This window comes from Pleurodeles waltl, chromosome 4_1 (genome assembly GCF_031143425.1).
Source record: "Pleurodeles waltl isolate 20211129_DDA chromosome 4_1, aPleWal1.hap1.20221129, whole genome shotgun sequence".
In the NCBI taxonomy this organism is placed as follows: domain Eukaryota; kingdom Metazoa; phylum Chordata; class Amphibia; order Caudata; family Salamandridae; genus Pleurodeles; species Pleurodeles waltl.
Window position 1 is genome coordinate 183,710,886 of NC_090442.1, and position 25,503 is coordinate 183,736,388.

Below are 25,503 nucleotides of genomic sequence, written 5' to 3' on the forward strand. Positions count from 1 at the left end.
GGACATATATAAATTCCTTCCATACATAAATTATTGTCCTGGAATGCTCCAGAAGCAGAATAATGTATTGTATGCAGTGCGCAAGCAGGTAAAATGAGAGGCCGGGAGCGGGGGCAGCACATGTACATAGTCGATGTGAGGTAAAAAAATGGCAGCTGGGCCCGACGCCTCTTTGACTGAACTTCTGGGAATATGTTTATGGGTTGTGGAGAGGCCTGAACCAGCTGAAGTTAGCTTTGAATTGTACATGCCTAGGTTGGCTTCTGAGAGGATGTCACTGTGCATAGGAGACGGCATGGGTATGCATCACATGTAAGGCACCCTCACTCAAGTACTCCTGAATATAGACATCAAGTATTCTGTTCCAACACAAAGTAAAATCTCCTTCTCAATGCTGTTTTTTCACCTGTAAATTAATTGCTAACCCCCCATCAGAATGTAAATTGCTTATTCTCCTGTGCTGCTTTGTTGTACAGCAGCCTGCCGTTCTGTGCCACACTCCTGCACGCGCTGCATCGATAACCAAAAATAAAAATAGAAATTACATCAAATGAAGTTGGAGTTGTAAATTGTATTGTAGGGACTGCTTTACACCATGTGTCAATGTGCACTCCATATTAGAAATCTGCATGCCTGCAGCTTCTCCCTGTTTCTTCTTTCTGGGGTAAATAGTAAATATCCAGATGAGGCACTTTTACACCAAGAATGCACGAAGCCTCATTGCACATGGCTGTGTTTGAAAGATTTCTTGTGACACTTCACTTTCAAGTGCCAAAGATATGTGTTCTGGCAAAAGAAAGATGCAGAGAGTTAGTGTATGTGCTGTGGCACACATGTGGTACGTGGGTGTGAGGTATTTGTTGTTTGAGTGTCGCATGCATGGGTATGTGGACTGTGAGATGGAAAGTGTGTTGTGAATGTGCAAGTATTATGACACCTGTGAGCTAGGCAGCTGGTTAAGAGAAGGATTGAGTGGCACCATTGTACCACATAAATGTATTTGCTTGGGGCAAGCCGTGTAATGTTTAAATTCTTTTTAATACCATTCTAACTTGCAGGGGAGTTGTGTGCATCGTGCACAAAGCAGATGTTTCTTGAGACTGCAGCATGAATGGCTGGTAGCACTTAATGCATGCAAATGTGCATACGGTATTTCTGAGACTCTCTTTCAGATGACCAGTGACATGCACATACACTTGTGTGCCCGTATCAGTACACCTATCCACTTATTATGTATAAACACATGCATTAATGGGTGTGTGTGCCTTGTGTATATATGTGCATGCATGCATGCATAGCCAACACACTTGTGTACAAATGTGTGCCTTTACATATCGATCTGACACTCTGTTTTTAGATGTTTAGCTTTATTAGCATAGACCCACTTTTATTTGTTTTTATTTTTTCGACTCTCTGTATATGAGCATGTGTTATGATATAGTGCTTATTTACTCATTACTTTACATCACCATTGTGTCACCACAGAGGGATGAGGGGAGTGGGGACAGGAGACCAAGTAATGGGAAAGAGAGAGAGATGGAAATGAGGGTCTAAGAGTAAGGAAGGCAAACATGCAGGCCAAATGAGGAAGGAGCCTTGTAGATTTTGTGGTCTTCGCCAAAGCATTAATATCATAGAGGGCAGAGCAACAGTGAATTGTGAGCAGCTGTTCGTGGGCGTCTGTCCAGCAGGTAGGAAGGTGGGAACATGAGATGTATTGGTGAGGGAAAGCAGGAGAGGGGAAGAGGTGAAAGATGGGGATGGTGACACACTGTTCAAGAGATTCTAGTGCAGGCCAGGAAGATCTTCTGGGAGTCATGAAACTTCTCTGTCTCCACTCTTCTGGCTGTCTATGCAGTCAAACCTTTGATGCAGCATCTCTCTAATAGATACATTTATCTGTTTCCAAAACTTAGAAGGAAGTAGCAGCAAAGAGAAATTGAAGGACTCCTCATTTCAACAGGTGTTCAGTGAGGATGTTAGGAGAAGGTTCAGCCAACAAGAAGCTGGAGGCTTGGTCATGCACCTTGCTGTAGGTTGTCCAGCTAGTTGCTCTGATGAAGTCCCTTGCTTTGAGCCTGGACAAGGATAGAGTTCACATATGGAAGAAGGAAGTCAGGCTTGCCTACTAAGCCTGGCCTATGAAAGCTATTGCTTTTTGTTCTTTTTATTTACAAAAATTGGGATGAATAATGTATCTTCTTATCCTGTTTTTGGTAAATAAGATTTGCCCAGGAAATGGTGACTAGCCTCCCAAAAAAATGCCATGCACCCTGACCCCCTGCCGAACAAGCCCAGCCCCACCACTCCCAAACCTCACCAGCCGCCACTGCTTTCAGATGCACACGGTACAGAAAGGTGAAATGCAAGTGGCCATCTTGCATTCCCAGTGTGTATCTGTAGCCTGTTTTACTTTCTGGACTTTTCATTAAGTGAGCCGCTGACCAGCATTTCACTCATTTTCTGCCTCCTTCATATGTACTGAGGCTCTACCCCTACACTTGTATTAGCGGGCTACATCTATCCTGGACTTTGGAGATCAACAGGGTCTTGCAGAAAAATACATCCTTGTGTGAGGTGAAAAAGGCTGCTTTTGTGAGGCGATAGTCAGACACCCCTCTTCAAATTCCTACCAAAGGCCAAAATACAGTGACCCAAACTCTGTGAACTTAAACTTAAATAATTGGTAAAGAATAGTGTTTTGGGTCAAATGCAAGCAATGGCTACTCTGAGCAGGCCATGGCAACAAGTTATGTAAATAATTTAGGCACTAAGATGACGAACAGAACCATGCAGTGAGACGGAGCCCTGACCATGTACCCTCATTTCGCTTAGCTCAGCCAATGAGCCACATTTGTGCTTCCACTGCCTGCAACTGGAGTGGAATAAATGAATAAATCAACTAAGCACACAGCTCAAAGTGCATTCAAAAAAGGATGGGCACAGTAATGCTACATGCAATGGGGTGGGGTTAAACGTGTGGCTAAGAAAACCAAAATATTCTCTTTCAGGTAGCCACATACATAATAACATGCCTTAAACAAAAAAATAGAAAAGTTAAGTTAATCACTGTATATTATGAAACCTCTATTAGTTAATGCACTGAAAGGTCTGTGTGTAACCAAAAAGTCACCGAATGACATCTTCGTTGGTGCAATGGAGAAATGTGTGTTGTGCAAATGTAAGTCATTAGGTTAAACTTGCATTACAGTGAGCATAAGATAGACTGCTACCAAACGTGCAGAAAGGTTTTAGATAAAATGGTTTAAGTAATACCCAAACTGAATGATTTATTTTTATTTAACTGCCCTGCAAAGCTCGCACTGCACAGCTCAGCTGCTAACCCCCTTGCATTATGAATTGAAATGAATAACTCATTGTCCTTACCAACCTTCATGGATTCCATCCAGTGCTTAATATGTACTTGTTGTTTGCGGTGCGGAGCACCGGCACTTATTTTTGAGGGCTGGTACTTTTTTTTTGCCTCAAGCATTTACTGCAAGCAAAAACACTTATGGAAAAGATGGAGGAAGAGAAAACTGAAAAAGCGTCAGAAAGGGAGAGAACAGAAAGCTGCAGGAGTGAGGTGAAGTGGCAAGGACTGGCTTTAAACAGATTAAAGAGGCCCGAGATGGCTTCAGGATTACGCTTCCTCAACGTGCCTTTGTGTGCCAGGCTACATGACCCAAGATGTCCCCTTGTCTGCCACTTCAGCCTGGTTACTTCTGTAGCTGGGGGAAAAGCTGTCAGAGGCTTTTACCGAAGGGAATTCTGGGAGCTGTAGTCCTTTTCTGTAGGCTGGCTGATTGCCTTCAGATGTGCCAAGTCTCTAGCTAGTAATGGCACGAAGCCTTCAGCCCAGCAATTGTCTCTGATGCTCTAAAAATAACCCTTGCTTGCGTACACCCAAACCACCCCCCCTTAAGTAGTCATTAAATCCTGTAAGGGTTTGGACAATAAATATAATAAATAATAATAAAGTATTACAGCCATATGCTGCATCTTCAATGAGCCCCTCTGCAGTGCCAGCCGCATTGTTTTATTCAATCCTGCGATGCTTCAGATCCACAATTAGCCCCTGAATATTGAAAATAAGGAGGAATACTTCTGTCACAAAGGCATAATTGCAGCACACCTACCCTGTCTTCTTCCGCTGTGCACCAACCAGCTGCACGTCAGTGTAGGAAGGGGCAGGGACCGTAGCGCCTACACAACAGGAAGGGGGGAGACACATTTCTCTCTCTAGGGCTGGCAGGGGTCAGAAGCAGGCACACATTAGTTGTTGCACAACAGAAGAGAGGGATGGGGGTCCCAGGTCCAGCCACCATGTGTGCAGACTCGCAACTGTCTGCCGGGCCGGCAGTGAGGCACGCACGAGTCAAGAAAAGAGTAGAGACTAAGGGCCTGATTCTAACTTTGGAGGACGGTGTTAAACCGTCCCAAAAGTGGCGGATATACCACCTACCGTATTACGAGTCCATTATATCCTATGGAACTCGTAATACGGTAGGTGGTATATCCGCCACTTTTGGGACGGTTTAACACCGTCCTCCAAAGTTAGAATCAGGCCCTAAGTGAGGCAGCCGCAGGCCAAGCACCACAGCCGCGCAGGCAGGCTCAGCGCGCTGCACCCAGGCGCACTAAGTCGACTCGGAGACTAGTCTGTCGTCACTCAGTCAGTGCAAGTTCATGAATCATGGACCATGATGATTCATGAACTTGCACTGACTGTGAGTGATGAGTGGGCAGCGGTGAGGCGCCGCCCGGGTAAAAAGTTGTGCACAACATGCTTTTAGGAGCCCAAAAACATAGGCACCCGCCAGTTGAATTTTTTCTTGCACAAATGGGTAAAATGTCAGCCATTTATGTGGGAAATAGCCCAGTCTGGCAACACTGATTCTAAAGTAGGCTGTATTTCTCAACAGAAGGAATGTACCACATGTGGGAACAGGTGCGGGAAAACACAAGGGGAACAAACCAATATGGACATAAAGAGTAAATGACAACTCATATGCTTTTGATGTTAAGAAAATACTAAGAAGAAATACTCTGTTAAATATATATTAGTGGTTGGTACAGTATAACAGAAACCATAAACTGCAGGGGACATGCATCCATGTCAAACTTCATGATCTTCCTGTCTTGAATGCAAATAAAGACCATTTCAGTGTCTTCATCCCAGCATCGTTCCATTTATTCAGGGCTGTTCGGGACAAGTGTCAAAGTTTTTCTAGGAAATACTTTCGCTACTTTCTGTTATTTAATTGTAGCTCTTGCGGGGAAGGCGATACACACGAGCCTCCAGGTAAGATCCAGCACTGTTCACACATACACCGGCATTTTATGGCACACGGAAACGCTGAACCTCGACAGTGGTTGCGTTTCTTTCTGACTACTGCCCCTGCACTATCCTCCTGCCTCCCCGGTTTCGGTTTCGTTTCGCCAGCTGCTGGCAGTAGGGAGGGGCTAGGAGGAGAGAGTACAAAACATCTCCCAGAGCTGAGGAGGAATAGAACCGAGGCAGGAGGGGAGACGCACGGTGCAGGCTCTGAGGGGCGAGGGAGTCCCCCGGAAGTGAACGCCACCACTGAGGTAAGACCCCGAAATGCCTGGCAGCAGAACCTGAAGCTCTAAGGAGCCAATGGGCGCCGCAGAGTAGGCTCATTTGCAAGCTCCTCAGGAGTCATGGCACTGTTGGCAGCCCTGGGGTAGCTGGCACCTGGGGGGTCTTTAACGTGCTTACAGACACCTTTAACCTAGGAGGTATTCACATCATGGATTTAAAGCGAAAACTAGAATTACAAAGGTACAGTAAGAATTGGAGACACAAAAAGTACATACAAAATAAGTTTGCAAGAAAACAGAATACACAAATCCCTAAAATGTAGTGCTTGGGCCAACAAATCATATATTTGCTGCGGTAAGCAGATCCACTGGAAAACCGTGATTCTGCAGCGCCAGGGTTTACCACATAGTTATGGATTCGCTCTGTTCACTTCATAGTCCATCTATGACGATTTTAACAAATAATTGTTTATAGATCATACACACTGAAAGTTCTCAAAATAAATACACATAGGTTGTAACTCTGTGACGGCCACCATACAAACTATTCACCTAGGGCCATTCATTGCGCTGATCATCCATTTGAAGAGATAAAAACATTTACCTAAATAGCACAAAGATGCACTACGGGGAAGGACTTTTGTCTCGAAGACGTTACACAAAAAAGTCACAAAGGTGTCGATTATCTGAATATCCTGTCCCCATTATTAGAAGTGCTATAGGATAAAATGCACTTGTAATAAGGCAATCAGGATATCTTGGACCTGTTCGCCAAACTCTAAATCAGCCTCTCAGATCACCAAATTGGGTGGACAGAATCATTCCTTTTTTGTCATGTCTGTTTGATTTCAGTATTAACGCAAATGTATGTTTGAATGACAGACACAGGTCTCAAAGCCGGGGCTATTTTAGCAGGACACTCATACTTAACAAATATGTTGCATATATTTCTTGAGGTCACAGGCCTTGAATCAAGCACTTAATAATTATGAAATGTACTGCATTGTTCGACGGAGTTGTTTTGTAATGGAAAGAACTGCTTCAAAAGTGCACCACAATTCACCTTGTCTCTCTGCACAATTTAGTCCGCCTTACCACCCCTGCAGTGGCCCTGCGCGTAAGGGACAACTGTGTTCAAAGCGGCAACAAACCACAAATAGGTTTTTATTTTTAATTTCTTGCAATAATTGCCGCCAGTGACTACGTGTTGGAGGACAGGTCAGGCCGGCCCTCTTACTAACTGCTCTAATGTTCTTAATATGAAGATCTGTTTACCTGTAACTGCAGAATGAGGGCATAATCGAACTTTTACCCAGGGACACACTTTCCATGGTGCAGGGAGGGTGGGTGTATTTTCATAAGGCTACAGAATGGTATGGGTATTTTAAATCGTCTACATAAAAACATTTTACTGCTCTGAAAATTAAATATTTTTAAATACATGAGCATCATGCAAAGTACATATCAGGCACATTGGCCCTCATTCTGACCTTGGCGGGCGGCGGAGGCCGACCGCCAAAGTCCCGCCGTCAGGTTACCGTTCCGCGGTCGAAAGACCGCGGCGGTAATTCTGACTTTCCCGCTGGGCTGGCGGGCGGTCGCCTTCAGACCGCCAGCCAGCCCAGCGGGAAAGAGGCTTCCACGATGAAGCCGGCTCGGAATCGAGCCGGCGGAGTGGAAGCTGTGCGACGGGTGCAGTTGCACCCGTCGCGTATTTCACTGTCTGCGCAGCAGACAGTGAAATACATTTAGGGGCCCTCTTACGGGGGCCCCTGCAATGCTCATGCCAGTGGCATGGGCACTGCAGGGGCCCCCAGGGGCCCCGCGACCCCCCCTACCGCCATCCGGATCTCGGCGGTCCGACCGCCGGGATCTGGATGGCGGTAGGGGGGGTCGGAATCCCCGCGGCGGTGCAGCAAGCTGCGCCGCCGCGGAGGATTCAATGGGGCCGCGGTACACTGGCGGGACCCCGCCAGTGGTGCCGGTCCGACCGCGGCTTTACCGCCGCGGTCGGAATCCCCATTGGAGCACCGCCGGCCTGTCGGCGGTGCTCCCGCGGTCCTCCGCCCTGGCGGTCAAAGACCGCCAGGGTCAGAATGACCACCATTGTCTCTTCATCTTAACGTGAGATGGGAACATACATTTTATTAAAGTCAAGATAAAACTAGGCAGATTAATTTTACTCTGGATGCCTACAAATTAGAACCAACTCTAGTGTATTTTCTGACCTCTAAATATGTCCTGCTTTCGTGTAAATTTAACACACAATTTCAAACCTCAGAATTGCTGTAATTTGTGTCATGGGGCAGCCTTGACGCTATTGCCACTGTATGCCACTTACATTCCAAACAACCCAGTGTTTCTCCATTAGATTGCCGTGGACATTGTAAACTGTGGGGAAACGCAATTGGCCCACGTGATACCATTTGCGCTCAATTCATTTTGATTATGAGTTTAAAATTAGAACTACTTGAGTTTACACAACTTTCCCGCGTCATTGACAAGGTAACTCGACCACAATTTATCAGTAGTAAAATCACAGGTAAAATGTGTCAGTGAACGTCGTGGCAGATTAGTTAATGTTTGCTCACTTTTAGTTGAAACAATATTCATGCCAGAGAAAGCACCCGGCAGAAAAATGTACCTCGCATTAAATATGCAAGACATTTCCAAATACTCCAGATTCTCCAACGAATTAAGAAATCTGTGTTCTGCACAACACAATCAGTGCCTCAGATTTGCACTATTCATGACAACAGGGCTTTTGTGTAATTCTTTCACTAGCAACGCTTTCTTGATGTGCTTTGCCAAGGCACCGTATTTATGCTGGACAGTAATTCTTCAATGGTGCAGTGTATTCTTACAACCAGGTCACAGCATTTTTCTACAGAACGAAACATTTTTGAATTAGGGAGCAATATTGAGTCACTATCTATATTTTAGGGCTTCTGTGAGTTCACTGGTAAAACCCCATTTATAATGATTGAGAACCATTGTGCTTCCAACAAAAGTATGTACATTATTTTCCGAATTCCCGGCAGCAATAGCACTCAGTACCCACATCTTTTGGCACATTGTTTTTGCCTCAAGGACTGGGCAAGGGAAGGATTGTCTTACAGGAGTGATACAGGGATAGAAACGACCTCGCCTTAAAGGAAAAAACATTCTATTTTTGGGCCAATCTTCTAAAGCACGCCAACGGGGATTTAGGCAGAGACAGCTTTATTCATTTAACATATGAACATGGACCAACCACTGGTTGACGAGGGGACTGAAGGTGAAGAGTTAAATTACTGTGTCAATTTTTGTTCAGCCACCAAAGCTGTCTTTAACCATTGAAAGTGATTATGACCTTATTTTTCCCCAATTGAAATTGAGTTCGTGCTTTAGTTGCACTCACCGCTGTATTTAAGTGCAGCAGAATGCCAACATAAAACGTCCATGTTGTTGTAGCGTGTGCTGTCCATATAAGACAATAAGTGCACCACAGTATATTTCACCCAAATATTTGTGAAAATGCGCTGCGAGTTGTGTCTGTCGTAAACTGCTGCTCCACTCATTTTCTTCCAATGATCAGGTTTCCCCTGTGTGCTTACTCATTACGTCAATTTCATTTTCAAAAATTTCTAGAGCTTTGGTGAAGCGACGTTGATGATCAACTCCTCCCAGTCTGAAATTTGTTCCACCACCACAGGTTACATTTAGAGATTAAGGTTAAAGTAAGGCATATTGTAAGTGATGTGTAAGGTATACAGCAGGTGTCTCCAGCGAATAGCTTGTGAGCTGCTAGTACCTCTCGAGCTACCCATAAGTAGCTCTCCTGCGTGCAGTCCAACCTGCAAAAACTGTAAAGTGTATATTCAAATAAAAAATGTAAACTTTTCTGGTGTGGTCAACATTACAATTCTAATATTCTTAGCTCTGGATGATTTTCATTGAACATAAGTAGTTTTTACTACAGAAAAGGTTGGAGACCCCTGAATACGGGTTACATTAGGGTTAGGATTAGGGTAAGAGTTAAGGATAGAGTAAGCAGTTTTCTTATGGTTCAGGTAGTTTTAGGGATGGGCTTGTATTAGGGTAAAAGATTTTCTAAGGGAAGTTGTTATGGTTGGGGTTGGAGTAAGGGCTAAAGTTAAAGGTGGGATAAGGGCTGGGGTAAGCAATGGGATTAGAGTTATGTTTAGGGTCTCTGGTTAAAATTGGTCTAAGGAATGCAGGAGAAGGATGGTACAGGGACATCCCCCTTTTAAATGGCATATTGTAAGAAAGACAGAATGTTAGGGTTATGTTCAAGGAGGGAGTGGACAGTGTAGATTGAGAGTTAATATATGTCTGTGTATAATTCACAAATTTCAGGGTAAAAGTATGATTATCTTTCCTCTACATTTTTGTATTTTCTGTAGACCTACATTACCCACAACATTTTTATTTCAATTTTTTTTACCTCTACGTTTTTTTAGATTTTTACATGCATTTGGATTCAATATACAGTGTGCAATATTCAATTATTGGTGCCAATGAGGCAATCCGGCTTTGAGAAAGGTGTCTTAAAATGTGCTGTTATACTAGAATGTCTTCACGTCCTTGACATTCTAAGGGTTTGGAAGAATGATTGTCATCTGAGAGCCCATGAATATTTGCCATAAAGACTCCAGAAGAGACTAACTTTATCATTTCAGGTTTGACAGGAGTTTGGATCCAGGCCTCTTCGGCTGAAAGTTACCACCATGTCTGACTCGGACACAGAACCACCACCAGCTGAGGATGTAAGCATGTCCGATCCAGCTGTCTCTGCATTCCTGACCAAGCAACTCTGTATACATGGTGGCCGCTTGTTGATAGCAGACATCCCCAGTCTTATTGGCCTTACACCGGAACATATTGCTGGAATCCTGCGTGAGGAGGACAAGCGCTTCCCGGAGCCAGAGCCGGGCACGGTCATGGTCCAGTCTCCTATTCGCCTCTGTTCTGGGTACCTGGGGAACAAATGTCAGGCTACGGACTGTGGGCGTCTACACCTCTGTCGCTACTTCATCTTGGGGCATCGCTTCATTCGTGGTAATAGGCATGGGTGAGTTGAGATTTATTTTGTAACTTATTTTGCCTGTTTGTTGGATTCTGCCATAAGGCATCTTCAGCTGATAGGGTCTGAAGGGCCGTAAGGAATATTTGATTGGAGAAGGGGAATTTTGGACAGGAGGGATGGCTCTGGGAGGTGAGCACTAGAGGCGGGCAAGGTATTTTCACAGAAAGCCATGTCTTCTGGTTTGCACTCTGTCGGCCTAGAATGAAATGCAGAACTGTGACACACTTCTTGTCCGAAAACCAACACCGTATCTAACAGCCTTCCTGGACTACAAATCTAATCCAGGAAGACCATGTGGTGTTTCAGTAAATCTAACTCCAATAGAAGAAACTCTGGTAGAGAAACAGCCGTGGTTAAATGACCTAGCCACCTGTAAGAACGGTTCATAACAAGACAGATATTCATTGGCCAACAACCAAGAGCATGCAGTGCAAACGCGCTCTCTTTGTGGATGACGTTTTGTACTTTGTGACAGTCAGAAACTTCCTGTCCCATTCCAATTGGGTAACTCCAGCGCATCTTAACAGTTTAAAGGTTCCATATTAACCACACTAGTTCAATAGGAATGGGTGTTTGAGAAGCCATGGGACTCAAGAGAGGCCACCTTTCTAAGGGGGACTTCAATCATACTAATGGCCCAACTAAGCACCTATGAGTCCATCTCCCTCCCAGGATGGCTGACCTTTATGGGTGCTATGTCCCTCACGAACTGGACATATATAAGCAGGGGAAGACTTGAGGTGTCTTGGTTTGGGAGAGTTTCGGCTATCAAGATGGATTTCTTTCAACGAGTCCTTTACATAGCTCAAACAGTGCTAGTTAGATTTTCTAAATCAAATATTTAAATTATACAAAAATAACTTTAGCTTTCATGTGTCGTAATAAGACTCCTAGAGTTCTCAGAGCAATTTTTTAAAGAACAAAACCAGAAGGATGGATTGGTTTTACAGGTATATAGATATGTGTTAGAGCTGTTCAGATCAGACCAGCCCTTGAATGGACATGACAACGCCATCTGAAGTTCTGGGTTAAGGTAGAACGAGATAGATTACTGGGCTTCCTTTTTATGGCTACCTCCAAGACACAGAGGCAGCCATTCTTGACTCAGTCTGAGTGTTGCTAGAGCACTTGGACATAGTCGTTAGGAAAAATATTTTTTTCTTTATTTTTAAGTTTTGTTATAACAAATGAAGGAAATAAACCTAAATAAAAGATGACACTGTCTTTACCCTTTTGTGATTCAGATGTTGATTTTTCATGCTTACGTGCATATGCTTCTTATTGCAATTACATAGATATTTATTTCATTTCATTCCTTCTACTCTTTCCACATGATGCAAGTGCTCAGGACTCACAGAAGGGGAGGTAGGAAACCACATGGGACAAAGCCACCCAACATGTGCCTCCTAGGTTTCGTCTTCTGACTCCAACATTTGGGTGCATGTAGAGTGTCAGGTTCTGGTACAGTCATAAACGCCTTTGGTGTGAATCGTAAGATCATCATCCACTTTCTCATCCTTTCCAGAGGTTCCTTTAGAAGAAATTAAGGGCCAGATGTACCAAAGTACCGTTTAGCATTTCCTAAATAGCGAATTTTAAGAAATCGCTATTTGAGAAATGCAAAATGGTATGTAAGGAAATAGCGATTCCCTAATAGCAATTTCTTAAAATTCGCAATCGCTATTAGGGAATCGCTATTAGGCAATGGGACTCCATTTTTCCCTAGGGGCCTGCAAATGGTTTTGCATTTCCTAATTTGCAAATTCCTTTTAGGAATTCGCAACTTAGGTAATTCAAATCCAAGGGTGCTGGGGGGTTAAGACCCGTTTGATGCGCGCTACATGGCACTTTACAAAATGCATTTCCTAAATTCCCAGTTCGCATTTAGGAAATGCATGATACATATGCATAGGTATTCGGAGTCGCAATTTTAGGGAATCTCTAAAAATAGCGATTCCCTAAAATTGCACTGCGATGCCTTTCATATATTGTGAAAGGTGATTTTGCATTCACAAGCGGTGGAATCTTGCGATTTGCACCGTTTGCAAATGCAAAATGTCCTGATGTATCTAGCTCTAAGTTACCACATATCTGCCGCCCATGATGATGGTAGCTCACAATCATGAGTTTTGCCAAGCAATAGCTTATGGTGGATTTAAGAGGTGTAGATAAGCATCCCCACCAGTGCTTAGTGACCTGTGCGGTAACGGGACATTCTGAAGTGGAGGTGTTTTAGTGCCCTATCTCCTAAAAATGTCTTCACATTGCTTTTTTACTTGCTTCGGGCCAATTTGTCCATTGCAGGGACCATGGGGCTGGAGCATAGACAGCCCTAGAGCCCTCTTCTCCAAGCCACATGTGCCAAATGGCATCACCAACTACTACACGATGATGGGACACCACATGTCAAACACAAAATACATGGAACACTGGGTGAAAGAACAAATATGTGACTGAAGGCACATGGGATATAATCTGGATTATTGCAGTCAAATCCTCAATATGCACACAATACAAGGACAATTGGTACAAACTACTTATGCATTGTTATTATATGCTGGTCAGATAGCCTGCTATGTTTGCAATACCAAGCTATTGTTGGAGAGGTTGTGATGAGAGGGTCATCATGGGTCACATAGTAGGCATGTCAAAAAAATGAGTTTTGCAAATTATGCATGATACCCGTAATTTAATTAAAACAAGGCCCCCCAGTGATTTTAGTGTGATATAGAGGGGATGTAAAGACTTATTCGCTGAGTTCCGCAACACACAAACGTATCTCTCACATTTTCATGGCTGAAAGGTTGCCTGTGGCCCAATATTGGAAAAAAGTAAACCTGCTAATACTAAGCATCTGTGGCCCCAAATTTGTATATGCTGTGGAGAGCGCCTCTACAACTGAGGTCTGATACTAATGTATAAGTGGATTGCACATGTGCCCAAGTACTGTTTAAAACTATATATAACTGTTTAAAAAAAAAGAGATTAAAAGACATACATTTTCCAGTCTGGCACTAATGTCTCTCATTTCCAACATCAAAGACTATGAAATGAGGTGTGAAAACATGAAGGAAATATTAAAGGAGAAAAAAGTGCAAGATCTACCTTACCAGGGAATGAATGAGGCCAGAGCAAGGAGGCAGAGCAAAATGGGGAGGAAATGAATAATCTCTGGGTAGTTGACAGTGTTCGGGTCAATAGTAGAGAATATAAATGACAATATAAATGTAATTGTACATCAATATGTATGAGAGGTGATAATCCTATCTTTGTATGTGTGGAGTCTCCGCAGTTATAAAGATACTACTTGTAAAATACATTTGTGAACAGCAAACCATCAAAAACGTACACAAAAGTGTAAATTTACCTTTGTGATTGAGGCCGTTAGTGATTTGCCAAGAATCACTTTATATTAGATGAAGTGCCCAATTCATAATTATAGCCCATCTCTTTAAGTTACAAAGTCTTTAACCTATCCATTAGACTCGGACCTGCCAAGTCAGCTCTCATGGTGCCACCGTGTGGCACACAATTTCGGCTTCCTTCACATGATCACACGATGAGAAGCCAAAATCACACATTGGCAGAGAAATCAAGCTGAAAACGGCTGTACAGTGGGTTTCTGGCTCGTTCTCAGAGGCAGTAAGCAGCCAGTGTCCATTAGGAGTGTGAAGGCACCCCAAGACATCGGCGACAGCCTCAACGACCCTTTGTTTTTTGGAGAGGGGGCTTGGTGAGGGACGGAGTGCCTCTTAGGTAACTCTCAGTATGAAGCCCCACCCCTCCAAAGCCACACCTCCTCCCTTACACAGTGAAATTAATTAGTAAGTTGGCAGGTATGTAGACCATATCTCTTCCTGTTCTAACTCCCTGGAAAAATCACCTGACACATCATGCATGCATTTCCTAAGTGCTGATCCAGCCCAGTAAGTGGCAGAACACTTTGCAAAGGGAAAGAAGTGTGTGTGGTTTTTTTAAAGTGTGTTGTGCCCAAGTAAACAATAACACCCACCGGAGCGGGAGGGACTCATTGTAAATATGGATATCCCTGAGGCCCCATTGCAGTGACCAATGATATCAGGCCTGGTAAAATGTGACGGTTCCTATGGCAGGTTCCTACTAGTTCATAGATGCAGAGATAGTGACACTAGTCCAGACCCATTGACTGAGCATTTCGTGCCCGGTTTAAACACTGCTGACTCTGTTCAAGCTTCTGTGCTGTGTGCATTGGCTATGTGTCCAAAGTCCTCTGATAGCATGTCATTTTTTCCACCTAAGTCAATCAGTCATTACGTGGTGACTCTCGGGTTCACCGCCATCATTCATGCTGTTCAACACTTACTTCTAAACTTCGGAAGACTTGTGCCAGCAATCCAGGATGCAGTATTACTTTTCCAGTCTGATTTGTTTTTTAAATTTATTTGTATTAAACATATAAGTAAGTAAAACAGCATTGCATTGAATTCACGGTATCGCACAAGCAATGGTTCTATGGTGATTGTCACAAGTAATTATTGAAAAACTACTTTTAATTCCAATGCAGTTTAACATTATGATCAATACCATTTTCAAATTAATAGGGTCAATTGAAAAAGAGGACACCGGTAGGAAGCTGGCTCTTTATATAGTTGACCAAAACAAGGTACACTGTGCAAGGAGTCCAGTCACTCCACAGTGGTATCACAGAGGCAAAAATTACCTCCCAAACGTTCTCTTTTTGGGTTGTGTAGTTGAGTAATTAGGCATAGCAGAGGGTAGTGGCAAGCATGCAAGGCACACACTCATGCAGTAAGTGAAACACACACTCAATAAAGAAATCCGACACCAATTTAACAAAAATTACACATACTTTTATATAAACTTTGATACCAAGATCACCGGAGTCAGGTGAGTACTTTTCGAGTTACGAATTTTTCGAGTTTTTAGAAGTAGATACTGCATTTTTCAGGTAACCGCAATGCAATCCTATGGAGGAAAACAAAGATGGCAAACCAGGTAGAGTACAGCGACTTACGGAACCAATCTCCTGGATTTAAGGTGAGTTTGGGGCAAAGCAAAGTCCATACCAACAGGTCACCTCGGGGAGCTCTGGTGCATCTGGGTGCAAAGGTGTGTTATGGTGTCAGGTGTTCCATTCTAGTTTATGGGCATCCATCCGGTTACAAAGTTGCTGCAGGGATGGACTGGAAGGACAGTTTAGGGAAACCCACAGGGGAGCGCGAACCTTGAGATCCTCGAGCACATGAGGACACAGCCAGTCCGCTCCTCCTGGGGCTGTAGGGCGCAGGAGCAGGGGTGTCTTCTGGCATCGTGCCCAGTACTGGAGTTTCTTGCGGTTGCTGGGGGGATTCGCAGAAACACACTACAGGCATGGACTGGCGGTCCAGTCCGACAAGCTATTAAGTGGGCTCAGGTCTCACAAGGTGGGGAGGCATGGGGATACCCTTGGTTCTCTTCTTCTGGGTCTGGGATGTATGGGTGCAGCGGTGTCGTAGGATGTTGGGTCCTTGCCTCCGGGTCACTCACCTTTGCGGGGGGTGGCAGAAACAGACTGTGAGCACAGGGTAGGCTTCTTTTCTGGAGGGCCTAAGGACCACGCCGATACCGTTGGCCCACTTCAACATGGGCTAGACAGCTCGGGTGCAGTGGTGATGTCCGCATTGGGTTTTTGGCAGTCCGGTCCTCTCAGTTCTTTCTTGGGTGCCTGCAGATGCAGGGGAGCAGCTCCTCTACTACAAGGGAGTTCTTCCCGACAATCTGCAGAGCACTGGCAGCTCTCCTGTTTTTTTGGAGGCTGCAGCGGCAGAACAGGCCAATTGCTCCTCGAGGGTCGGGTGCAGCAGGCAGACCGATAGAGTTGGCATCAAGTCAGTCATGCTTCCCGCTTCTCTGGTTCAGTAGGTTTCTTGTCCATTCCTCCTTTTTTGTCCAGTGAAGATCTGGTAACGGGGGTCCCTTAAATACTCAATTTAGAGGGTGTTTAGGGGAGTGAAGAGTATTAGCCAATGGGCTACTTACCCTTGGGGTTACTACACCCCCTAGGTAACCACTTCCTGTGGGGAGTGGGCATCACGCTGTCCATAGTTCCTAAATTCCACCACACACAAGATGGTGGAATTTCCTAAGTCGTGTTCACTCCAGGCTGGTCACCCTAGGGGGACTTCCCAGTCTGGAGGTGTGACACACCTCCTGTATAGCTAATTTTCCCACCCGCCAGGTGCCAGATGGGCCCTGGGGCAAAGGGTTGGCATCTTCCTCTGAGGAAGGCCAGATCTGCATACCAAAGGCAGTAGGCTTCTTTGAAGCTTCTGCCTTGGAATGCAGGTCACCCTGTGGGGGGGGGGAGGTGGGGGAGTTACTCCATGCCCAGACAGACTTTTGTTTCTGACCACTCAATAGCAGAGGCTTTCACCCGGGGAGGTCAGATTCTTGTCTTTTGGGTGTCAGGCTGGCCATAACCGGTCAGTGAGCTCACCAGCAGTTGGCAGGGTTTTCAGGGGGCACCTCTAAGGTGCCCTCTGGGTGCATACATTAATAAATTAATCACTGGAATCAATGAGGGTTTATTAATATGAGGTGTTTGATACCAAACATCCCTAGGTTCAGAGAAGCCATCATGTACTGGGGAAACTCATAGTGACCAGTGACCAGCACCTGTATTTAAAATGGCTTCCCTGCACACTTACTATATCTGAGATGCAACAAAGACATAGGGGCATATTTGTTCATGCATATATGCCCTCACTCCTAATATAGGGCTTAAAGCCTCCTGTAGGAGCAACTTACAGTTATTACAAGCAGTGTTTTAGGGGCCATGCCACACAAGTGTGTGCCATGTCATGTTTTCCGTTTTGGGAGCACCTTGTCACTCCGCCTGCAATGGCAGTCTGCATAAGGTTAGTGCTGGGTCCCTCAGAGTGGTAAAAGTTGTGCTGCAGCTCTGAGGGGCCCATGCCTAAGTACCAGGGGTACCATTTACTAAGGACTTACAGAGTGACTGAAGGGACTGATCACTTGGGAATCAAGTAACCAGATGTCTTGTTTTAGAGAAGGAACACTCGCACTGAGGACCTGCTTAGCTGGAACCCAGTGCACTTCAGTTAAAGTTGCACCTAATAAACAGGCAAAAAGTGTGTGTGGGTAGGGTTAGTGCCACAAGAACCCAGCTCCCTACAAAGACTTTCTACAAATTAAAGCATGCAATTCATCGCCCACTGATCATACATCTGATATTTTTCAGCTTTTAAGTCTAAGATACTATTTTAAAACCTGGCCCTATACTATCAAACAATATTTCCATTCCTTCAAAATCAACTTCTGTGCAGTTAACATATTTTTTCAAAACCACATATTAGTGCAGTGTTGAGACAATATGAATCTTTAATATTGTCAACAAATGCCAACAGGGGAGATGCATCTTGCTAATGTGAACCAGAGTCTAATAGGGATGATTGGTTTATATTCCGACAATGTAACCTTGTGGATTTTGTTCTGGGCAGGCAGTGTGTAATACAGCAGAATTCACTTTCTGTAAAAATACTGAGCATGGATCTAGTACAGGTTGATCTCTCTTCTCCATATCACAAGCTTCTTATAGTGTTTGTTTCATAATGAGCTGTCTATTTTGATATAACCATCTTGACTCTATTCAGTTCAGCATTTGTGTTTTTTTAAGATACTTAACACAGCCATGGAGTATGTCCTTGATGGATTGAAAGCCTGTCTTTACAATTAGAGTGGTCCTGAAATATATACCCTCCTATTGAAAGCCACTAGGCTTGAAGGAGTCAAGGCTTATTTGCATATGGCTGGGTCCAAACTGGGATGGCATGGTGAGCAAAAGAACAATGGATTAAACCCAGATCTGTGACTTGGGGTGAGTGTTTGAAAAGTTTTAGCACTCCGTCCATCATATTTTTGTGGTGCTAAAGTTGCCGTAAGTGGGAAGGGTATGCCCAGACGTAGGTGTCGTGCTCACTGTGCCACTGGATTCAAGCTAGCCTGGGTGACACCTTGAAACCAGTCCCAGGATTCTTGTGTCTGGTCCAAGGAGAACCTGGCTTGGCAGTTCGGGCTGGGCTGTTCCCATGGGGAACAGGGTCAAGACTGATTTGCATATGGCTCGGTCCAAACTGCAGTGGCACGGTGAGCAAAAGAACGATGGATTAAACCCAGATCTGTGACTGGGAGTGAGTGTTTGAAAAGTTTCAGCACTCTGTCCATCATCTTTCTTGTGTTGCTAAAGTAACCCCAGATTCAAGTCTGACTCTCCAAATTAAACCTACTAGGCTTCGCCCCTCAGCTAACAGATCATGCAAAATCTCTGGGATTCACTCTCAACACAGACATCTCATTCAAACAACCTATAGCAAGGAACACCAAGACAGTTTGCTTTCAACTTTCCCACTTGAAGAAAGTGAAACTGTTTCTCCTGGAATATGACTTCAGTACAACCATACAAGCTATAGTCCTCTCCCATCTGGACTGAGGTAATGCCCTGCTCAGTGGTCTCCACAATGTCAGTGTAGCACCCTTGAAAGGTATCCTGCACACAGCAGCATGGCTCATCAAGAGTTCAAAGAAATAGAAATTCGACCACACTACCACCACATGCTCTGCTTTCCAGCCTGGATCACCATGAAGACTTAACTGCATCACTTATAAATCCTTCAACAAAAGGACCCTAGCTTACCTGAGAAACAAGACAGCTATGTCTGGGGGACAGTTCCAGACAAGAAGCCTGGACATTGAAAGGCTGAAGCAAAATGTTTGCAAGAAGTTAAAAGCAGAAGGCAAATGTTCTCTGTTCATGCTCTTCGGAGCTGGAACAGCATCTCTGTGTCTTCCACAGCGGCCGTGCGCCTTGTTCAGCACTCAGGTGCTCCTGAGCTAGTTTTGCAATCTCCTAATACCACACACTCATACATACATACTTCCTTATGACATTTAAACAGGTGCAGATGTGCATCATTAAATTCCATCAGGCATTCAAGCATGAATGTACATCTATTGTTTAAATAAATATGGAAATATACCTTTTCACAAATTCCCAAGTAAGTATGGATAACCACCAATAAAATGAGAAAACAATAAATAAAGCTAAATATAATTGTAAGAAACTAAGGGCCTGATTTAGATGTCGGCGGAGGGGTTGCTCCATCACGAATGTCCTCTGTGTTCCGATATCCATAGGATATAATGGGATTGTAATACATCGGAAGGGATATCCGTCACGTTTCTAAATCAGGTGCTAAATATGATAAAAATGAGACCTAAGTGTAATTCACAATTCACCCCAATGACAGCAAAGGTACATTGATGTTGTTGTGTGATCTACCAACCAGGGTACGGTAAGGAGCAGCTTTTGGGGGCAACAAGCTCTGTGCACCTCGTGGGCCCCTTTGGACCTCAACTTCCACCTTGCAATGCGCCAGGAGGCATGGTGGCTGATCTTATCTCTTGGAGGGAGCGTGGCTGACCTGTCCAATGTGCTAAAAAGCATTCTCTGTATCCTGCTGCACGGGACGATTTAGGAGCAGCTTTTCGGGGGCAACTAGCTCTGTGCACCTTGTGGGCCCCCTTGGGCCCCAGTTTCCACCTTGCAATGCACCAGGATGAGGTGGTTGCTGATCGTGTCTCCCGGAGGGGGCGTGGCTGACCTGTCCAACACACTGAAAAGAGCTCACTGCATCTCGCTGTGCTGATCGATTTAGGAGCAGCTTTTTTGGGGGCAACACGCTCTGTGCACCTTGTGGGCCCCCTTGGATCCCAACTTCCACCTTGCAATGCACCAGGATGGCGTGGTTGCTGATGGTGTCTCCTAGAGGGGGCGTGGCTGACCTGTCCAACGTGCTGAAAAGCGCTGTCTATCCTGCTGTGTGGGACGATTTAGAGCAGCTTTTTGGGGGCAACAAGCTCTGTGCACCTCGTGGGCCCCCTTGGGCCTCAACTTCCACCTTGCAGGACGCAAGAGATGTGGTTGTTGATCATGTCTCCCAGAGGGGGTGTGGCTGACTTGTCCGACACGCTAAAAACCGCTCTCTGCATCCTGCTGCGTTGGAGCTGCCTTTTATAAGAAGCGTGAAAATGCACTTGACATAACTCAGCCGACCCTCTTATTGTGTTTACCTGAAGTGAAATGATTACACCAAGTACAAATCGGGGAAATAGTAACCCTCCAAACATATCTAATAGCGATCTAGCAAATAGTGTAGATGGGCCATCTGGGGTGGAGGCTGCAAGTTTAAGAGCGAGTGGCACAGTGATAGATAATGTCTCTCCAACTATAAGATGCTCCAATAGGTTTGCCCCCCTTGAGCAGATGGGGATACTGGAGACTAACACGGTTCCATCCCAGTCAGATGATCGAGGCCCCAGTAAAGTCAAGTGTGTTGATAAATCTACCTCAGCTGGGGGGAGGAAATCCAATGTTGCTGTTGTAAGAGAACTGTGTTACAGCTAAAGGAGCAAATTGAGATACTAACAGGTGAGGGACCTAAAGGATTTGGTGAAAAACCTCCTACCAGGGGACAAATGGAATTAACAAGCTTCGCGTCCAGATGACCTGGAATGCTCCTGCAAGCAAGGTGAATACATTTACCCTCAAGGTGCGGGGTTCACATGCCCAAACAGGCCCCGGCAAAGACAGCTCTAAAAAACCCTTCAATAGGTAGGATGAGAAATAATGCATCCCCTCTGGGGAGGAAGAGAGGTCCTCTAAGCCCCCAAAGCAGGATCATTTTCCTCATCAAATATCAAACCGGACCGGACGGATGGACCTTCCAGTCCCTGTGAGGGATGCAGGGATGAAGGGAGACCTCCTAAAGCCTGTTCCGTTCAATTTGAATGATTTGAATGATTATGACAGGGAGAAACTTTTAGCCAGCAGTAGGAGATTTTGAGTACTGTCAAATATGGACAGGTGGAATAAGGACACCAGTGGTCACCAGGCTTCCATAAGAGACATTCATAGCCATAGAGGCTATACATTGTTTATGATAAGCGTCCCTAAATTGCTCGCAAACACTCTAGAGGATGAGGAGTATTTGAAAAATAAGGTGATCCATTGGATCAGATATACAAAACAGTGTCTATCGGTTATCCGAGCTGATATACAATCAGTTGAGCAGTTGTCATTGACATCTGAGGACACTGATAGGATAGCTTTGACATTGAAAAGCAGAACAATGGTAGATGAATTAATTGCCATGGACCTGCGAAATTCAGTCATTGCAGTTTGGGTGATTAGATTAAAATTAAAAAAAACTGATTGAGGGTGTGTTGCAGGGAAGAGGGACTCTACTGAGTTCTGATAGTCTGCCATCTAATTTTCCACCCCGCTGACCCCCCTAATTTTTAAATTGGATAAGTAGCCTTCCAGCAGAGTGGAGTATATGTACCCATATGATAAGTGTTGATGGTCAGTCACCATCTGGGAGGGTGGAACTCAGCCTAACTCAAGAACACCAAGTACGTTTGGGGGACCAGGTTGGTCATTTACCGTAGGGAATGCAAAACAATCTACTGCTACTGTATCAAGAGAAACTTGATCTAGTCAAGTGTTTTGATCTCTTGGAATACATCAGATTTAAAAGGCAAAATGGTGGACACGGGCTGCCAGGAATATATAGAGCGATTCCACTTTTGCCTTTTTCAGGACACATGGTTACTAGAACCGATGTGTAAATTAGAGTATAGGCCATTTTTTATCAACGCTATTCCTTCCCTGAAAGGCAGACCGTAAAGGGGGGCTGTTGATATGGGTCATAATTTCTTTACCGGTCTCCATACAATGGATTGATTTAGCCTCTACGGATATATTGGGAATTCAGGCAAAGATAAAGGATGGAAGGGAAGTCTGTTTGTTTAATGTCTATATTAGGCCGAGAACATTTAGTGTGGAATCTCCAGTGGTTACTGATCTTGACAGAGCTTTAAGTGCTCTGAATCTCAACGTCACCATTATTGTGGGGGGAGATTTTAATTGCAAATATGAGCCAACTTTGGAGTTAGAAACGATATTGGAAGAGGAGGACGAGGTTAGAGGTATTCCTTCTCTTAACGCAGGCTCTGCTGTACCATACACTGTAGCCTCTATGCAGTTATTCCAATTGGCAATAGGAGATAGCCTTCGAGTGTGCAATGGTAGGGTGGAGCCAGATTGTCCTGGTGCGTTCACATATGAGAAAGGAGCCGCACGCTCAATGATAGACTATATATTGCTTAGTGTAGGGAAACGGGATTTGGTTCACCATTTTAAAGTAGAAAGCAGACAAGATAGCGATCATAACCCTCTCTGCTTTTTCAGCCATTGACTGGGACTAACCGTAGGGTACTTAGTTGGCCTTCTATGCTGACAAATCCAGAAATTTCGGCCAGGATTTGCAGTTTTCCAAGATATACTATCTCCATACGTAGGTTGGCCACCTTCTAGAGTCCCGATTATGGCTGTACATTCCCTTCTAGTTGAGAAGATAAAGAATAACTTAATGAAAACTACTATGAATAAAAGTAAGCTGAACCCAAGAGGACAGAGTTGGACACACCCATGGTACTTGAAAAGGTGCAGAGAGGCATAGAGGCATAGAAGCGCCTCTTACTAGTGCTTAAGGCTAAGAACAACATGGGGATTTGAGATGCAAGGGCAGAGTACAAGAATGCATTGATGGAAGCGCAGAGGTAATGGGACGATTCTAACTGGAAAGATTTGGTTCAAGAGGGTAAAAGGAAAGATAGCACAATGTTTTGGAAGATTGCAACCCACAGTAGTAAAGATGCTTGTGTATAGACCAACCAAGACAAGGATCCCGCTGCTAGGACCAGGCACGCATATGTGGATGAACTGGATAGTGATCAGTATAGAATAGACGATTGCCTGGTGAAAACAGAAGTTGACCAGGAAGAGTATCTGGTCAGCACTGAAGGTGGGGAGGAGAGGGGGCCTTTAGTTCTGCTCCCTTTCACTGGTGAAGAAACCACACTGGCAATAGAGGCAATAGAAACAAATAAAGCACTAGCTCTTGACAAGATCCTGGGCAACTTGCTAAAACATGCTAAAGCAGTATGGGTGCCACACGTTAACCTCCTCTGCAATGCTGTTGCTTCAGGCGTACCAATCCCTGACATGTGGAGTGGAGCAGAAATAGTTCCAATCCATAAAAAAAGGAAACAAGCAGGACCCTGTAAATTACAAGCCAATTAGTTTAATAGATGTTTTACAGAAAATAAATGCTAAACAGATCTTAAACAGACTGGCTATCTGGATGGACGAACATAGAGAACTCACCCTGTATCAGGCTGGCTTTAGGTTGCATAGAAGCACGATTGATCAAGTGTTTAGATTTTTGTGCTTGGGATGGAAGTATGTTAAGCTAAGAAAGGGACACATACTTTGCCTTTATCGATCTTAAAACAGTGTTCGATCTGGTGTCTAGGGGTTTGCTGTGGGCCACATTAAAAGAATTGAGTGCACTAGAGGATCTTCTATTACAAATTATCAGGCTACACCAGGGGCAACTATGCCCGGATACGATGGGGTCCTCAAGGTGAAGTAACTGATCCCATCCCAGTCAGAAGAGGGGTACGGCAGGGGTGTGTGCTAGCCCCCACGTCATTTTCACTGTATGTGAATGATGTGGTAGACCATCTTATGAAGTGCACACATGACTCCACAAGGTTATGCGGCTCCCCTGTACCAGCATTATTATTTGCCAACAATACAATTTTAATATCACAGATGCCATGCATGGCAGTCAAACCGCATAGAGGCTTTAAATGGTATTTGACTGAGAATGGCAAAAAGTTGGAGTTTGTTGACTACTTTAGTTACCTTGGTATAACCTTGAACTCACAGATGTCTTGGACCATGCAGATAAATAAATCTAAGGCAGTATTGCCCCAGACCTCCAGGGCTGTTATAAAAAAAAATCAAACCTGAATGTGTAAGGCAAAATCACCTGCCTCGAAATATACAAATGTAAAGCACAAACAGCAGCCTTATGTGGGGTGGAACTGTGGGGGATCAAGAGAATGGGCATCTTGAAAAGTGAAGAAAATAAGTGCATTTCATCCCTGCATCATCTCTCCAAAAGCACCCCTTTGATCCAAGTTTTTCAATATATGGCAATTAGGAGGATAGAAGATCTTGCCTACTTAAGACCCTTACTTTCATAGGTAAGGATATTGGTGACCTAAGATCTGGCCCATTGCAGGGAGCGTTTGTTTGAAGTGATGAATATGGATACAATGCAGCTCTCTGTCTTGGCTGCGCTATGTTAAAAATTGGTTTGGGAAAACTAGGTCTGAGTTCTTTCTGGGATGGACCAGGCCTATTGACTGTTCACTGCAAGGCTCTACTGGAACTATTTATCAACAAGGCTCCATCAGAACCTGGGAGTGGGGACACTGTCTGATCGATATTTGTCTATTAAGCCCATTGCCTTCTTTGAACCATACCTAGATTAGGTACAGCCACCAATGGCCAAAACCTTGTATATAAGATTTCGCTTTTGTACTTTATTTATTAATGTGTTCACATCAAAATGGGGAAGCGGTGGGGGCCTCGCAGGTGGAATAAACCATACTAACTGCACTTTATGCCTTTACAATGCAATTGAGGACATTGCACACGTTATGGTTTTCCGTCTGGTTTATATCCTCCCAGGGTAAAATGGATACAACCAATTTGTTGTAATGTGGATTTTAGAATACATGTACAAGTACTTAGGGTTTGCATAAGGATTCATCGAAACCTCTTATATATGGAGTTAGTAGGTACCTATATGTGGTATGGCTTATCAGAAAGAAGAGAGGATTGGATACATGCATTCCATGATGAGATGATGTTTTAA

At 44.4% G+C, this 25,503-nt stretch overlaps 1 protein-coding gene across 1 annotated transcript in view; it reads left to right on the plus strand.

Annotated features, from left to right (window-relative positions):
• Window positions 1-5,504: 5,504 nt before the first annotated feature.
• The window catches only part of LOC138287528 (zinc finger CCCH-type antiviral protein 1-like), a 118,003-nt gene continuing 98,004 nt past the window's right edge, over window positions 5,505-25,503 (plus strand). Inside the window, exons 1-2 of the mRNA XM_069228002.1 lie at window positions 5,505-5,592; window positions 10,248-10,639. Of these exons, the coding sequence (XP_069084103.1) occupies window positions 10,296-10,639 (344 nt within the window). The 5' untranslated portion in view covers window positions 5,505-5,592; window positions 10,248-10,295. The remainder of the gene's footprint in view (window positions 5,593-10,247; window positions 10,640-25,503) is intronic.